The sequence below is a fragment of the Chironomus tepperi genome, unplaced genomic scaffold (genome assembly GCF_022539635.2).
Source record: "Chironomus tepperi strain 1889 unplaced genomic scaffold, CSIRO-AGI_Ctep_v1 contig_445, whole genome shotgun sequence".
Taxonomy (NCBI): domain Eukaryota; kingdom Metazoa; phylum Arthropoda; class Insecta; order Diptera; family Chironomidae; genus Chironomus; species Chironomus tepperi.
The window spans coordinates 7,824,691-7,841,613 of record NW_027226567.1 but is presented as its reverse complement, the minus strand read 5'-3'; the positions used below and the strand labels follow the sequence as shown (position 1 = coordinate 7,841,613).

At 32.3% G+C, this 16,923-nt stretch overlaps 2 protein-coding genes across 2 annotated transcripts; both read left to right on the top strand.

Annotated features, from left to right (window-relative positions):
- Nucleotides 1-1,248: 1,248 nt before the first annotated feature.
- Nucleotides 1,249-8,554, top strand: obst-A (obstructor-A). Its single transcript, XM_070650238.1, has 4 exons — nt 1,249-1,412; nt 3,993-4,193; nt 4,257-4,680; nt 4,744-8,554. Exons 1-4 carry the CDS (start codon nt 1,370-1,372, stop codon nt 4,775-4,777), a joined length of 702 nt encoding a protein of 233 aa, XP_070506339.1. The 5' UTR covers nt 1,249-1,369; the 3' UTR covers nt 4,778-8,554.
- A 1,502-nt stretch (nt 8,555-10,056) lies between these two features.
- Nucleotides 10,057-15,528, top strand: Peritrophin-A (Peritrophin A). Its single transcript, XM_070650231.1, has 5 exons — nt 10,057-10,210; nt 10,478-10,561; nt 13,358-13,570; nt 13,643-13,918; nt 15,085-15,528. The coding sequence occupies exons 2-5, from the start codon at nt 10,516-10,518 to the stop codon at nt 15,192-15,194; spliced, it is 645 nt and encodes a 214-aa protein (XP_070506332.1). The 5' UTR covers nt 10,057-10,210; nt 10,478-10,515; the 3' UTR covers nt 15,195-15,528.
- The last annotated feature ends 1,395 nt before the right edge of the window (nt 15,529-16,923 follow it).

The following is a 16,923-nucleotide window of genomic DNA, read 5'->3' as shown; positions in this document are numbered from 1 at the left end:
ACTGATAGTATTGACATGGCGTTGAGGCAAGGAAACTAACTTTTTATCGATTAATATGCTTCGTTGGGTATGTAGATTAATTATTATCTAAGGTGTTTTTTTGGATGGCGGGTGAAAGGGGCTCTATCGATGGCTACTGTTTGTCAGATACCAATCCTGTTTATATTGACTGTCTCTTTATGGTTTAACATGGTTTTGAATGATTTTGATTGATTGGTCTTTATATTTTGAATTTACAGTTTAGTAGTGCAGGAATCTACAAAAATCCTCATCGATCTTAGTCTAACATGAATAATAAAATCTCAAATAAAAAGCTAAGTGCAAAGTTTGTTGGGTAGACAATTAGTCAGAATAATTAAAAACTTATTTCGGCAACTTGGCGGTTCTAAAGCTTTGGATATTATTGATAGTTACTTTGAATTAGAGATTCCAATCCCGAGACTACGAGATTTGAAAAATTGATCATGTGATCCCGGGATTGAAGATTCTCCAATCCCCGGATTGCGGGAAAGGAAAAACGTCCGGGATCCAGATGAAATCCCTCCTTTAAATAGACTAAAAACTAAAATTTCTTTAATCGAACGTGTGTCTGTGACTGTCAAATTGCAATCCTAATGACTTTCTTGCATTGACCTAAGTGCCATAATGAAGACAATCAGGTTAATATAGACAATATAGACTTAAATAACGTCATGGATCACAATTGATCTGTACGGACAGCGAAGTATATAATTAATTAAAGACATTAAGGCGTTCCCATAGAAATTAAACAGTTATCGCCTCTAAAAAATCCAATAATTCAAAAATTAACCCCAAACTGTCAGAAATCCATCATAATTTGAATCCAACACTTTAAAAAATGCGCTCTAAATGAATTATCTGAAAGTATATCCAACATTTTTCGCATGTTAATGGTAATGAACTAGGAAAGTAGAATGCCGAAAGTAACATTTTATTTCCAATAGTTTAAAATATGCACATATCAGTGTTGAACAATATATAATAAAGAAATTACGATCAACAACGACTCATTCTAGTCGATTTAACACGATTGAATAAATAATAAAATATTAAAGCTTTTTTAGAAGTTTTTCCTGCAACACAACGGAACATTTGTATTTGAGAAATTGTTTATTAATAAAGAAAAATGTTGAAGATTGTCGTTGTAATGAAACAATACATGCAAGCATGAAGTTGGAATCTTAAGAGGTAGGGAGACCGCCAAAAGTCAAAAAGTGAGAGTGAAACCAAAAAATCTGGCAGTTGAGGAAATTCGTTCATAGTGATTAGACATATCATCTTAGACATAAAAATATATAGTCTGTCGTGCATTTATAAATAAAAATTTAATTAAATTTTGTGAACAAAAATGAATCGTTTTCTATTTTTTGCACTTCTTGTGACAATAGCCAGTGAGTATACTTAATAATTTCATGCAATTTATCGTGTGACAATTAATTAATTTAATGTTGTGTCGTACTGATCATCTGTGATCCATGGCCTCTATCAGTTTGGCGTCTACCTTTGCCTACATCCAATATCAATTAATTTAATAGACTGCAAACAATTTACCGTTAAGATAATTGACTAGCTGAATAAAATTGAACATTTCATGCCAAATCGCGAGTTGAAGTAAAATTCGAATGAATTTTAAGCCAACCTTACTTGCTTATACAGTGTGTGAATGGCAATGTAGAGGAAAAGAAATGATACATGCATTGCATAATAATAATTTCACTCTTAAACACCGCTAATCGATAATGTCTCGCATGTAGTCACTGCTCAGATTTCTTACATAATTCTTCTCATTTCTTCGTCGTGATGAAACCTGTTTTTTTTGTGTTGTTGATGACCAAAAATTTGTAGCAAAAAAAAAGGGGGCCAGTAAGATGTGACCTTTAAAAAGTCGAACGAGTAGCTTTTTTTTCGGGAAACTGTACATCGCTGTGATTATTAATTTATACAAGCGTTGTGTGTTGTATATACAGTGTTGCTGTCTTTTATACAAGAGAACTAGGCACGTTAGGAAACAATGGGATTGATCGTAAATTTTGTGGGAGTCATTGTGAAATGAGACATTAAATGTTGCTTAATGCATATAAATTTAAAACTTAATTATTTATGGATTTGTATCTTGTGCATCTCTCAAGCCAAAAATAGACTTTAAGTCTGAAAGATCCAGAGCTTCGATTTATATGCGTCTCAGGGGTAATGACAGACTTACGAGTGAGGATTTGCCATACCTAGACCAACATACAGTTAATAATCGAATCCAAAAACCACTCCTTTTGACAAATTTACTGTCCTTTCAATCCAAAACAGATTAATTTTCCACCGCTATATTTAATGATTCCCCGAATTCTCAATCTTGCCGGTTATCTTATATCCATTAATTTGATTAATCTATCCATTCAAAATCAAAACGATTAGTTTCTTAAGTTTATAATTTGCAGTTTAAATTCAACGTCATTAATTAGTCAGCTATACTGATCAGAGGACGATCATTAATGATGAATTTATGCTGACATTTAAATGTTGGGACTTGTGAACTTTTAAAACTGTCAAAATATTCAATTAATTTTGAGATGTGATGAATTTGTGATATGATATAGAAGATGGAAGGTTTTGAGAATTTTTGGGATGTCATTTTGGATTGATGGATATGAAAAATGGATTTTTGGCTTGACTGTCATAATCTCGAACAGACAAGGAGCATGCTAATGCGTATGCACTGTTTGTAAGGGTAATAGCTCTGCTTTAAAGCTTGAAGTCGACTCAAGTCGATGTTCCATGCAAAATTCGAGTGAATTTGGAGCCCTGAACAAAAGACTTACTTTTATAGCTTCAGGCCCACTTCCCTAAATTCAGGTCATTATACCTAAGCTTACTCATAGCCACAATATGTCAATTCCAAACTTCACAGCCTACTTATCTCGATCATAGATAATCAAACTGATCAAATCACATAAGTTAAACATACACACGAATTTACAATTAACACCTAAGGTATTAACACATAATTAAGACATAAATGTCATGAATTTTTGTGTAGATTCAACATGCATTGTCAAGTTACAGTTTCATAACATAACTTTACAATTCCTCATGCATACCAAAAATGGCAAACAAATGTTGAGATTTATATAATCCTTTAAATTATATTTTGGACTTAAATGTTCTTTTATGTCCATAAATTCTGTCTTTTCTTGAGAAATTCCAAATGGATACATAATATACAGCTATAGAATTTCCTTAAGCTTAATAAAAATTTGCAACTTAACAGCCTTGTTTTTTCATTAGAATATGTCACAAACTGCTATATATCTGTAAGAAAAGTCAGATAAATGGCACGTATGTGTGAAGTATGAGACGTAAGGGACTGGTTTTTTTGATCACATAATATCTCATATTAAACAATAGCAAAAAAAAAAAAAATGAATTAATTTTTCATGCGACGACAACACGAAATGTTGTTGTCAGCCTAGAGAGTATCAGAGGGTCCAGTTTAAGTGAAATGTCAGCCACCTTGAGGCAAAACTTAAAAATACATTTCATAATTTCTTTCATTCCATCGTTTCAATGGCAATAATGCCGTATATGTAATCAGGCAGACCATCACACATTGGACATACATTGGGTGTGTGATGTTATCAAACAAAATATGAATGAAATTATAAAATCAATTTGTATTGCCACTTATTAAATAACAGCAACAGCTTTACAACAGTGTGTCTGTTCCACTTTTTTCTGCTGCATACGTCGACACTGAATAAGAATAAGATGAAGACAATTGGGTAAATGTGAAATTTCTTTTGCATCACAGATTTGAATTTGTTAAATGAAAATGTCAATAAACTTTAAGATTACAAGGCACAAGGCACAAATTGATGATCACACGCGATATGAATCAATATTTGCATGATTGCATAATGTTTTATGGCTATATTTTTGGAAAGATCAATAAAATTTAATTTTTTTATTTCCATTCACAGCATCACAAAAGTTCCAATGTCCAAATCACAAAAACGCACAATATGAAGATCCAGAGCAGTGCGATAAGTACTATGATTGTCAAGATGGTGTAGTTAAAGAGAAATTATGTCCTGATGGTTTAGTATTTGATGCTTCAATTAGACGATTCAACAAATGTGACCAGCCTTTCAATGTTGACTGCGGTGACAGAACAGAACTTCGTAAGTATATGCTTTAAACATCCATAGAACTTAGTCTACAATCTTAATCCTTACAAAATCTAGAGCCACCACGTGGTACAAATGACTTCTGTCCAAGAAAGAACGGCTTCTTCGCCCATCCAGACTCATCAATCTGCGATCTCTTCTACCAATGTGTTGATGGTGAATATGTTGAAAATAGATGTGCTGCTGGACTTCACTTTGATGAATATTCAGGAACATGTGTATGGCCAGCAACAGCCAACAGAGAAGGATGCAAGGAAGACGAAAAGAAACTTAAGGATGGCTTCAAGTGCCCAGCTGAAAAGAATAAGAATGATGCCAATGGACAAATTGTTGCCCATCCACATTTCTCACATCCAGAAGACTGTCAGAAATTCTACGTCTGTCTTAATGGAATTGAACCACGTGAATTGTCATGTGCTGCCGGCGAGGTCTTCAATGACGATCTTAAACGTTGTGACAATCCAGAAAATGTTCCCGGATGGTAAGGAAATTGAGATTTGGGTGATTTTGAGGTTAACTAATTGATGCCTTTTTGTATTTACAGCGAGGATTGGTTCAAAGATGCTGACAAGAACTAAATGAGATTTTTTTTCTATGTAAATTCTCTCTAATTTCATATATTTCAATCTTTTCCTTTATCTCTGTCACTATCTATCTCTATTCCTACATCTATCAAAAAATTTTATATGCTAATTAACTTCCTTTCTAATTCTATAATGTGTATTCATATCCAAGACTGCCATTATTAAAATATGTTAATAAACATTATATTTTTAGTCTATTAAAACTATTTAACTTTACCTTAATACTATCCTTCCTACTTTCCAGTTGCTTTCTTCCTACTTATTTCTCACATAACCTTAAAGCTTTTGGTAGACCTTTTATGTCACTGGGTGTTGACTTTGTAAATTTTTTTAACTGTTGTCATGTTGACTGAATGATGTTTGACTAGAAACTATATTGATAATCATGGCAATTAAAATGCAAATTACAAGTTATTGGGAATTTAGTCTGAATGAGTTTCGGGAAGTTGAAAAACCAGGCAGTCAGAACACTGTAAGAACAAGTTTTTGTTGGTTATACATTCACTGGCTTAGAATTGGATTCAAAAAGTTTGTGAGAATTGCTGGAAGCTTTTACGGCTTTCCAGTTCAAAATATTTGTTTCAAGCTTGCCTTTAAGCCATAACTGATCTGAATCACTAAAAGCTGCACGTAATTTATTTTATTGACATTCAAACGATTGGCATTTTTCACTTCTTAGTCATCAAATTTCTTGCTAATTGTATCATGTTCTTAATGATAACAAGTTTAAATATTCAAAATTGATGACAAATATAGCGATAAACCAAATTAAACATTTAATATTTTTTTAGATTTTATATGATGTTACTTAGTCGCACATATCAAAACTTCTATAAATATCTGTTTTGTTAAATTTTTATTTCCAAAATTTTATTTTATGTTAAAATTATCTCAAATTTTACTATTTTTTGTGGGATTCAGAACTACTGACTTGAGGTCTTAATACCCCATCCAAGGCTATGCCTTTAATAGTCATTTAGACTATGCATTACCAAGACAAACAATTATCCTAAAAATATTAGGAACAAGTCGGTTAATGGATTCGAAATCCAGTAATTGCCATCAAGGTATCCACCATGGTACCTGATTAAGAACGAATCCGGCACCAAATAATTGATTATCCATTATGTGCTACTTGATTGTGCTTTGTTTATTAAGACTGCAGCAGCAGTACTCTTAGACTAGACTAATAATCCTATATTAAGGTCTTAGTTAGCAGTTCTGATAGAAACTATTCTCTTTTAGTTTAAGAACCTAATCAATTATGATTATAATACTCAATTTTTGTAAGGAATGTAATCCGAGCAAATTTTTACAACGGGAAATTTGCAATGACACTGCCATTTAGATTTCTAAGTACTTCATATGTTCTTAGTTATTACTTTTAATTGTTTTTATAAATTAATTAGGTACTTGAAAGATTTGTTCAAGATTTGGCTTAGAAGCGCAGGCCTATAGTTTTTGACTGTTTCTTATAGTTCGTCTAAGGCTGCAGACCTCCATTCTTAAGGTTAGTCTCCATGAACAACTGTTCAGTACAAGCGTCCATTTTAAACTTATAAGGATATCAAAAATTTTTACAAAAACTTTTAATTAATTTGAAAATTATTCACGAATTTCTGAATATTCCTACTTCTGTCGTACCTTTTGAAGCATAGATTCATTTACGGATAATTAATTTTCCAACTTATATGTTAAATAATTTAAGTCTTAAAATTATGCCAAATATTAAATCAGTCATAAATGATTACGTGTCGCAAGCAATAAGCAGCTTGACTTGAATTTACGAAATTCGCTTTCTCAATCATGCTGTAATGTTTATATGAATGGTTACATCTCTAGGGTTAAAAATTATTATTCAATGGGTTTTATAAATGTTAATTGGATTCACAATTTTTAATTAACTTGAAATTCAAAAATTGCAAAAGAACCGAAGCTTTAATGGTTATATCTTTCACTTTTTTTTCATGAATTCATAAATTACTGATTCTTTTACTTTTTTGCTTTTTCGCACGCTTTATTTCTTAATAATTTCATTGCACCTCTGAGCTGTCTTTACTGTCTCAACTGTCTTTAGTTTCTTCTTACTGTCTTTAGTTTCTTCTTACTTGCAGACTTTTTTCACTTACTGACTTACTTACTTTAAGACTGTTTTTCTCATACTTTAATTTCATCTTTCAATTTTCGGGTCTATCCATTGTTCTTTTATGTTCTCAAACTCTTGGTCTTGCACTCGAGCGGCACAATGTTTTTGGTAGGGCGCTGCTTTTTGTCGCATTGTTGGCAAGTTGTGATAATGTCTTGAATTCTACCATTTTTATGGCAAATAATTAAATTTGTCTAATTTTGCTGTTCGGCGCATCTTGTATCTATTTCCAATTTTAAATCTAAACTAGTTGAGTCTGTTCAACAAATTCTTTCCAATCTTAATCTTATCTTCTTTTCTAAATTTCTAATCTTTCTATTAGAGCTCGAATATTGACTCGGATTTCTCATTGAAAAGTCGATTTGACTTCAAATGAAACTCGAGTCGAAGTCGAGCTCTGCATTCAATTTCTTCTGATCTTTTTTAAATCTACCACTAAATGGACAGAACTATCTCTTAAATCGACCACTAAGTGGACAGAACTATCCTATTCTAAATTGATTTAAATTGCTCTTCAGACTGAAAACTAAGAGACTATAGTTAATTGTTTTAAGAAAACAATTTATATTAGTAACTCTATAGTAGATTGACCTGAATTGCATTATAGATCATTTCTTGCTATATTTCTCAAATACTTCTATTTCCTTCTATTTTATTCTCTATTTTTCAAATTTTTTCTCTTTTCTATCTTTCTATATCCTCAAAGTTGAAATTCACTTTCATTTGTCCCTTAATATGAATTAATCTCAAGTTGATTAAATTGACAAATATGAAAAGATTTTAACATTTAGGATCTCTAAAAAGCTATTCCTACTTAACTATCACCCTCATTTTCTCATTTCCTTACAAAATTTATGAATTCCTAATTTGACAGCATAACAAAGAGTTCAGTAATGTGATTGTTTTGTCATTAATTTGCAGTCTCTAAACAATCACACGACTGAATTGAAAGTTTTTTTGTTGATTTTTATTGTCTTGCTGTTTAACTCTCTATCATGACTTTTACTTTCAACCTTTTCTATCCGCAACTCCCTCACTTTCAATTCTTTTCTTATAAAATTAAATCTGTGTCAAGCTTAAAAGTCTCAATTTGTTACAAATACCAGAAAGAAAAATGATATTTTTGTCTGTTACCAGGCGTTGCATGTACAAGTTTACTGACGTAGTAGTAGAAACACTATGATCCTCAACTGTACTAACTCTCTGTTACTTACTAATGTTTAAGAAGTAGAAATATGCACAATTTCAATATTTTTTCTTATTTTGCACATTTCAATACTTTCACTTAGACTCGATTTAATTTAAATTCTTCTTCTTTTTGTCATCTTTTCTCTTTCCATGCTGTACATGTACTTTACTGCTTACTTCTTCTATTCTCAGTTTTCTCTTCTCTACTTTCCTTTAATTCTTTTATATTTTTTATTTTTGAGTATTCTGTTCCAACCTTTGACTTTCTGCATGTTTTCTGCTCTATCTCTCTCTCACTTCCTCTTACTGCTTTACTTTCTCAAGTCATTTCAATTGAAAGTAAATCTTTTTTTTATGCTTCTCGATAAAAATGAAATAAAAAAAAATATGAAATAAAAAAAATCAATAATGATGAAAATATGTGTTGTGTACATTAATTAAGTCTCGTTTCATTCCATTTCATTTTCAGAATGTTGATCAACAGCTGCAGAAAAATGCAATGCGCAAAAATTCTTATATTTTTTGATATATGTGTGCATATGCTTTCATAAATAACGTGTCGAATGCAATGAAATATAATGTATTATGATTGTTATATAATAGCCTTTATTTAAGCTATGTATATACATATCTCTTTACCAATATCTTACCAATACCAGACCAGATATTTTTTTTTCGAATCTCTCTCCAATGGACATTTAATATAGTTTTTTATTATGTTTATTAATACAAGTTTTTTTTGAGTCTGAAATAAAAGATAATGGTAAGAAATTGGATTGGGAGTTTAATGGGAAAAGCGCATTTATGAGAGAGCTTTTGCTCAAAGCTTTATTGTTTGTGGCTTTTTTATTGTTTCTTCTAGATTGTTGTAGATTATTCAAGAAATTTGTATATTCATATATTGAATATTATAAAGCAATTGTGAATTTAATGGAATTTAAGTTAATAACTCTACTTTCACTGTAGCTCAGGCTTTAGCCGCAATTCTATGTATAAAATGATTTTCATTGATTCATTTGATTTTTTCAGGGATATTAATAGTTTTTCCCTTTATATGCAATGGCAATTAGTAATCGGTAGTCAACTTCAGGTGCCCTTTTACGGCAACTCTTTAATTACAATTTATCTGAACAGTAGGTTGAAATACACTGTATTTAAATCAGAAATCTGGATTGGACCAGATTAATTTAAATTGTATTCTTATATATGACAAGGGAACAGCATAATTAGAACCTGGTGGCGTAAGTTTGACAGTAGCTTCTAAGAAACTTTAGGTTTCAAACTTATTAGTCATTGTTGTTCGCCTGTCTGTAATTTAGTTGTTGAGGATTTAGACAAAATGCAAGAATCATAAAATACAAGTAAATATTACGACATTTTTGAAAATTTTGCAAAACTTTCTGTGAAAACTGTAATTTTAATGAATTTCTTCGTTTAATTCAGTTTTGGATTTTGATGTACTCCGAATTAAATTATTGTCCTCAAGTCTGTCTGCCTCTAGCTAAGTTCTAGATTTGGCCGGATCCGTCTTGAAGCCAGAATATCGCCTACATGGGAATACTATTTTCAGACTTTTTTTTGTGTAGATATCATTACGGTTTTCTTGCAATCGGATGTATTGGATGACACTTTCTAGTCCTAATCACTATCCAGTCTAAACAAATTCCTAGATTACCGCACAACTTATAAGGAAATAAAATTGCCCAAAAATTCAATTATCACCAGAAACAACGCATGATGTTTACAAAAATGCAAACTAATATTTTAAATTAATTAGATAATATTGAACTTTTTTGCAGACAGCCAGCAATAATACAACCAAAAAACACCTTTCACTTTCGGCAACAGTTAAAGAAATATTGAATCGAATCTATAAGTCGTGTATAGTTGCACACATATAACACACGTTAAATCGCAGCTTATTTTTGAGTCACAGCCAATAATTTTTGCGTTCACTGGAATGAATAAGAGTCAGCCAGTTAGTCTTTAGTAAGCCACAAAAGGTGACGGGTTGTCGAGTGTTTGCTTTTGCCACCAAAAACAGCTTTAAACAAAACAAAAAATAAATAAAAATTTTCAATACATAAAAAAAAGTAAAGACAAAAACCAGATCAAATATTATTAAATCATACAGCCTTAAGTTCCAATAGACAGAAAGTAAGAAAAAAAAGTGAAATCTTCACATTGAAAAACAGAACTGAAGATGATTTATTTTTTTTTCTAACTTTCATCCGAACAACAACAACAAATGTGGAATTATATAAGAGGCATAAGAGGCTTTATGCCTCTTTCACCCCATTCCGAATTTTTGTACGGTATATGTGTATATAAAGCATTACATTTCTTTAAACTTTTTGCAGATTTTAATTAATTTTGTGGCCGAAGAGAAGCATTAAATATGAAGTTCATTTCATTTATCATTGTCATTGCATCTGGAGCTTTAGGTGAGTCTGAATGTATCAAAATACACACTGATATTATAAGGTCATATTCATAAGTCGGTTAACTTCTAGTTCTAACATTTTGAAATTTCAAGAAAACTTGTTTTAATGCTACATTTATTGTGTGTAATGGCCTTGATTCCGATTTTTTTTTTATATTTTTCTTTCACATTTTAATTTATTGGCTGTTTAAAGTTAAGAGCTAAGTAAGAAGAAAACAAAAGATTTTAATCGATTGAGTGTCTCGGTGTCGGTTGAGGGAAACTTTAGCTTTTTTTTACTTTAAAAAAACCGCAACAACTAAATGAAGCTGAACTTGTTATTGAAAATGGTTGGTTTGATGTTGAGATTTTTTTTGGTGCTTCATGATTAAAACTAGTTGATCGAGTTTCAATAGCGAAATAGAAATTTCAATTAGTTTTCCTGATTAAAACGCGAGTGGGACAATTGCGGTGAATTGCATTTTTCGCCATAAAAATGAGAATAATAAAAATTCACGGTACAGTCATAGCAACTTTGCGTCTTACCTTTGATGCAGAACGTAGCAACGTCCTAACGTACATGTTGAGTTGTTCAGGAATACGATCTTAATGGTAGACGAAAGTACGTAAAAACTATACATTGGCTGGGCATTAGCTGACCAGTAATGCTTAATTTGAGCTAATTACTTACGCTTCTGAGCATGCTATCTCTGTATGGACGCTACAACAGTAGTTTACAGTTTTCCGTGGTGCACAAATGAACAATGATCCGCTAAAGCTCTTTGATTAATACTAATTGAAAATCGCCTATATTTTGTTATTCATATGGAAGCCACACAGAGGCGACTCCATTTGCTGCTAATGTAATAGCTTAAGCAAATCCTTCTTAATTTGTGTCTCCCAGACTTATGTCTGCGACCTAAATATAGCAATTTTCTGTTCCAAATTTCATAGAAGACTATCAATTATGACTATAAAGTTCAATGTCTTATTATCACTAAGTCTATTAATATACACACTTTACAATATTTCGACAGATAACAGTTTCAACTATCTAATCATTACTTCCAAAAATAATTTTTGCCAATGAATTAAAATTAGAATTATTTGGCTTAATTCATTTTGACTAGCTTTAATCTCGAGTGTGACTTTGATCTCTATTGTAAGTGTTGACAGACTAAAATAATTCAGCTAGATTCCAAAACATTTATTTCACATAATTTGCATTTTCAAATTCAATGTCTCAAATATCATCAGAACTTATTAAACACCATGTCTAAGCTCCACTCAGATTCATGAAAGTCTTCTTTAAAAGAGTTCCTTAAATTCCCATAAATCGTAGCATTCCACCACTATCACTTGATATTAATTCCTGAATAATTTATAAGTATCTAATTTATTGGTATGTCCATTCCAATCGACAAGCCTCGCAGAATATTTCCGAAAGTTCATGGCTACATTTCAGACATTTCTGCACAAAAAGTAAAAGAAACTTGAACCAAAACAGAACTAATTAAACCATTCAACTTAATTTTGTACACATATATAAATAACGTCAATGATAATAGTCGATTCTTTCACATTAAATCGATAAAATACTTACATATTGGCCTTAACATGATTTTTCTTATAATTGCTACGAAATAATGAAAAGTTGCTCTGAACGACTGCCTAATTCCTGACGTGTTGAAACTTGCACTTTTTATTAAAAGTAAGAATTCTTTGTGGAGTGGCTTTTTGGCATTGCAGACAATTTCTTGGTGACTGTTTATTTGTTATTCGGTCAATGAATGGTAAAGTGAGTTAAGTTTATGTCCATAATATAAGCAGACATTCTCGACAATTTGTGAATGTTGATTTTACGACTGTTAATCCCTAAAGTATTAGGGTTCTCGAGACTGAGAATCAATATTTCTAAATTTTAGTCTAATACTTCTTAATCTCAGTCTAAGACATCGAAATCTCAGTCCAGTCTCAATCCAGTTTCAGTCCAAGACTTCCCAGGTTCAGTCCAGTCTCATTCTAAGACTTCCCAGTCTCAGTTCAGTTCAGTCTCAATCAAGTCTAGACTTCCCAGTCTCTGTCTCAAGATTGGTCATGGTCGAGACTTCCAAGAATTCTCTTGTAGCTTCGGTCTCGTTCTTGAAATTTCATCAAAATCTAGACTTGGGAAACTCTTCTAAACTACAAAGATCTGAATATATTCCAAATAACACAGTGTAGCCGCAAGGGTTGCTGCATTGACAGTAAAACGTGAATGCGATCTAATGGTCATGTCTGCTGTTTTAGCCCATTTGATTGGGTAGCTCAAGCCATTGCACAGCCTCTTTGGAATATGGCTACTTAAGGAATATAACAGTATTCTCAATATATGACCTCAATATACGCCGACAGCATTTAAATCAGATCAATAGTTTTCTCAATTTCCTAGTCAACTTTTAATCTCACAAATCATGATTTACTACTAGCATTTCTCACAGTCATGTTTACCAATAGTAGCAATTTGACTTGACTTGAATGTTAAAAGCCTTAAAACAACAGCCGCGACTGTGACATTAAGGAAGGTGTCGGTTACATGTTATACGATTAGAGTTATGCAAAACAGCTTAAATACGTATTCATAAATCTAATTTAGTATATTTGCACACACGACTATCCACCGAATAGACAAAAAAAAATCATTTCTGTACATAATATGTGATTAAATAATTTTTTTTTGCATAATCGACTTTTGAAAGCTAAATGAACGACCTATTAAAATATTGAATATTACAGCACATGAAAGTATTAATTACTTAATTTTTATTACAATTTCTAGCTCTTGCACAACTCCCACATTGTCCAGAACCAATTGGTGAACAAGCATATGCACATCCAGAAATTTGTGATCAATTTTTCCTATGTGTTAATGGAACTTTGTCATTGGAAACATGTGAGAATGGATTAATCTTCACCGGTAAAGGTGGCGTACACAATCATTGTGCATACAATTGGAATCATGAAGTTGATTGTGACAAGAGACAATATGATCGTAAGCTTTCATTCATTTGAGCTTTTTTTAAAAGCACAAAAGCTTTAATATGAGCTTTTTTTATTTTTATAGCAACTCCAATCTCAAGTGGTGTTTGTGAATATCAATTTGGAATTTATGAAGACAGTCCCGAATGTTCAACAAGCTATATCAAATGTGAATATGGAGTTCCACATCAATTACCTTGCGATAGAGGTTTAGTATATGATCACAGAATCCATGGATGCAACTGGCCTGATCTCTTATTAGAAAAATGTAATCCAGAAGCTGTTGTTGGATTCAAATGTCCAGCTAAGGTTGATCCAAATTCATTAGCTGCACGATTCTGGCCATTCCCAAGATTTGCAGGTTAGTTTAATTATTTATGGGGAAATTTAAGCTCACTGATGAGCTTTTTATAGCAGAATTTTATAGCAAAAGGATATAAAAGCATGGAAAAGCTAAGCATATCCAACAGAATGAAAATATTTTCGAGCAATTGCTTTAAATTCTCATTTGTTACATTTTACACATCGCACTTCAAAAAATTTTTTTTTTTTGCGACAGCTTTAAAGTAAATGAAAATTTTTTCGATTATGTCTGTGATAACGGCTGATAAGGCTTTTGTATGTTTTGTGATAAAACTTTTTAATTTTTGAGTTGTTTAAAAAATGTTGTAAGACTTTAATGAGTTTGCACTTTTTAATTGTTCAAGTTAATGTATACGCTATGATATGAACTGTAGCTGAAAATGTAGCGTTTGGAGAGAATGTTTAGTTTTGATATCTAATGCGTACCAGTCTGCATGACACAATGTTCTCATAGCGGTCATTATGCTTTCTCGAAATCCCGGTCGAGATAAATTTTCGGGATCGGGAATTGAAATTTTCAGAAATCCAATCCCGGGGAATCTTAATCCCGATCCCGATAGGGAGAAAGCATACCGGTCATGCTGTCAGTTAACTCAAATAGCACAAGTAAATTAATCGATCCAAAATCCAACACTAGGCTGGCGTAACACTGGCATGATACTTACTTTGCTGGTCGTATAAATCAAAAGTGATCCACGGCTTCCTTTATTTTGCTTCTGAAGTTTGATCTATTGCTGGCAATCGATTGCCAATTACCGATGCCAATTACATCACAACCTCTATCGACAGCATCTTTCCTTAAGTTCTTGGGGCACCCTCGTGATCGTTTGCCTTTTATAAAATCAGATTTAAAGACTTCATAACGCTGGCTTTATACCAGATTTAAATCAGCCACGATGTCAGAGTCAAGTCGACTTGAGGCCGGATTTATGATCGATTGACCAATTTGTCCCAGCCATAATCCCGTTAGGTCGCTTTTACGTCTTGCCATTACAGTGACGTAATAGTGACCTAGCAACTACGTTGTGCTGTTATAGGTTCAGGTATCTGCCTGTATCTGTATTTTGATAGTTGAACATGATTGATTTTATTTTGATTTTTACTCATTTTTAAAGACTCAAAATTTTTATCAAACTAATTATTTAATTTATTCTCTAATTTTAGGTCCAGATGCTCACTCACTCTTCCTCTGTACAGAAGGACATCCAAGATTGATTCAATGCGGTGAAGAGAAAATTTTCGATCAAAGTACATTGACATGTGAGGACGCTTAAACAGATTAATCGAAAGATTACAGAAAAAATGTCTACTTCCTTTTCCCGAAACTGTTGTATAAAATCACTTCCGAATTCTTACTTGCCCCACATTTACTTTCATCATAAAATGTTTATTGTATGTTTTTTTTTATTTTTTGAATAATTTATTATTTTGTAAAAGTTTTCCTTAATTTCGGCGAGAATATAAGAATAAAAGTATAAAGTCATGTAAGCCTGCATAAAAGTTGATCAGATCAAATTTTTGTTACGTCACTGCCTAATTTATACAAAAATCAAATCAGTAAAAATTAAAATAATAAATTGAAGAAAATCAAAAATTTTGACACAAAAACGAGATTTTTATTAATGACTGTGACTGTAACTGCTTGACAAGAAAAGCATGTTGTAAACATATTAATAAATATTCATCAGCTTAACTAACGATTTCATCATTATGGCTATAAAGTTGTCAATCTGTGAATTTTAGAGAGAAAAGAAAAACGAAACAAGTTGTTCCGCAGATGTTTGTTGATCGAACTGTGAGGTTTAACATTATTATCAATAAGTTTTAATAGAGTTGGTCAGTGATTCTGGGAATTTTTCAAAATGTTAAAACTTCCAGTTTTTAAAATTTTTCTTTGCATTTTAGAATGTTCTCGTGACTATAAAATTTATTGAGACATCGGCAATTAAGATGGGGACTAATTTATCAAACTGCGTCATTAGAAATAGTGATAAAGCTACCGAATCAGACATGACTTTCTCTGGAATCGAAACCAGGATCATTAAGATCGAATGTTGAGGAGTGGGTTATGGAGTTACCTACTTCCTAGAGTCGTCCTGCCTATGTCTACTACACCAACACTCTAAACCAAAGATGGGCAATCTTCTATTTAGCGCGGAAAGCCAAGACCAACTCCTTACATGACATATATTTCATGGCATTTCCAAAATTTTTTATACTAGTGAACTTCAGCACACAGGCTGACCACTACTGCTCTAAACTAACGCAATATAGTTAACGGAGCGCCGCTATAATGGCATGTAAAAGAGAATACAACATGATGGCTATTGGCCCATTTTTACAGTCAAAAAAAGAAATTGGCTGCAAGATGATGCTCGTTAAAGGTGCTTTACTAATTTTTGTCCCAGAACTGAAAACTCTAAATAATACCAATCGACATCAGAAATCAAAGTTACAATCTAGATCAGTGCTTCTCAAATTATGGTATTCGACTCTCTAACGTGTTACTTACTTAGCTACATCGCTGGCCGTACAGATCAACTGTGATCCACGACCTTCCTAAGATGTCGCCTGTTACCAAAACCATTAATTATGCATCGAGAAGAATGGCGCTAAATTTACACTAAATATGAGGTTTAATATGTCAGGGTCAAAATGTTGAGAAACACTGATCTAGCCATTCACACTGCATTTCCAAAACATTTGGTCGCGGCACACAGTTTGGACAACATTGCACTAGCCAAAGTCATAGACTGTCGATAGAGATAGTGTCACACTTGGAATTGGTAATTGGCAAACGATAACCAGCGATCGAACCAGCTTCAGGAGCCTACTGAGGGAGGTCATGGATCACACTTGATCTGTACGGTCAGCGAAGTAAATAAGTAATGTGTTGCTCGGCTGTGACTTTTATCTTCTTCTTACACATTACGACTATCCAAAATTTTAAACACCTTTAAATATCAATAAAATTTATTGTGTCGAGAAGGAAGCGACAATGTT

Bases quoted from the DNA above. Each gene is read 5' to 3' on its own strand.
- obst-A (XM_070650238.1), top strand. From the start codon at position 1,370: ATGAATCGTTTTCTATTTTTTGCACTTCTTGTGACAATAGCCA. The intron at 1,413-3,992 runs GTGAGTATACTT...TTCCATTCACAG, and splicing joins ACTTCTTGTGACAATAGCCA to CATCACAAAAGTTCCAATGT. The intron at 4,194-4,256 runs GTAAGTATATGC...TACAAAATCTAG, and splicing joins CGGTGACAGAACAGAACTTC to AGCCACCACGTGGTACAAAT.
- Peritrophin-A (XM_070650231.1), top strand. From the start codon at position 10,516: ATGAAGTTCATTTCATTTATCATTGTCATTGCATCTGGAGCTTTAG. The intron at 10,562-13,357 runs GTGAGTCTGAAT...TACAATTTCTAG, and splicing joins CATTGCATCTGGAGCTTTAG to CTCTTGCACAACTCCCACAT. The intron at 13,571-13,642 runs GTAAGCTTTCAT...TTATTTTTATAG, and splicing joins TGACAAGAGACAATATGATC to CAACTCCAATCTCAAGTGGT.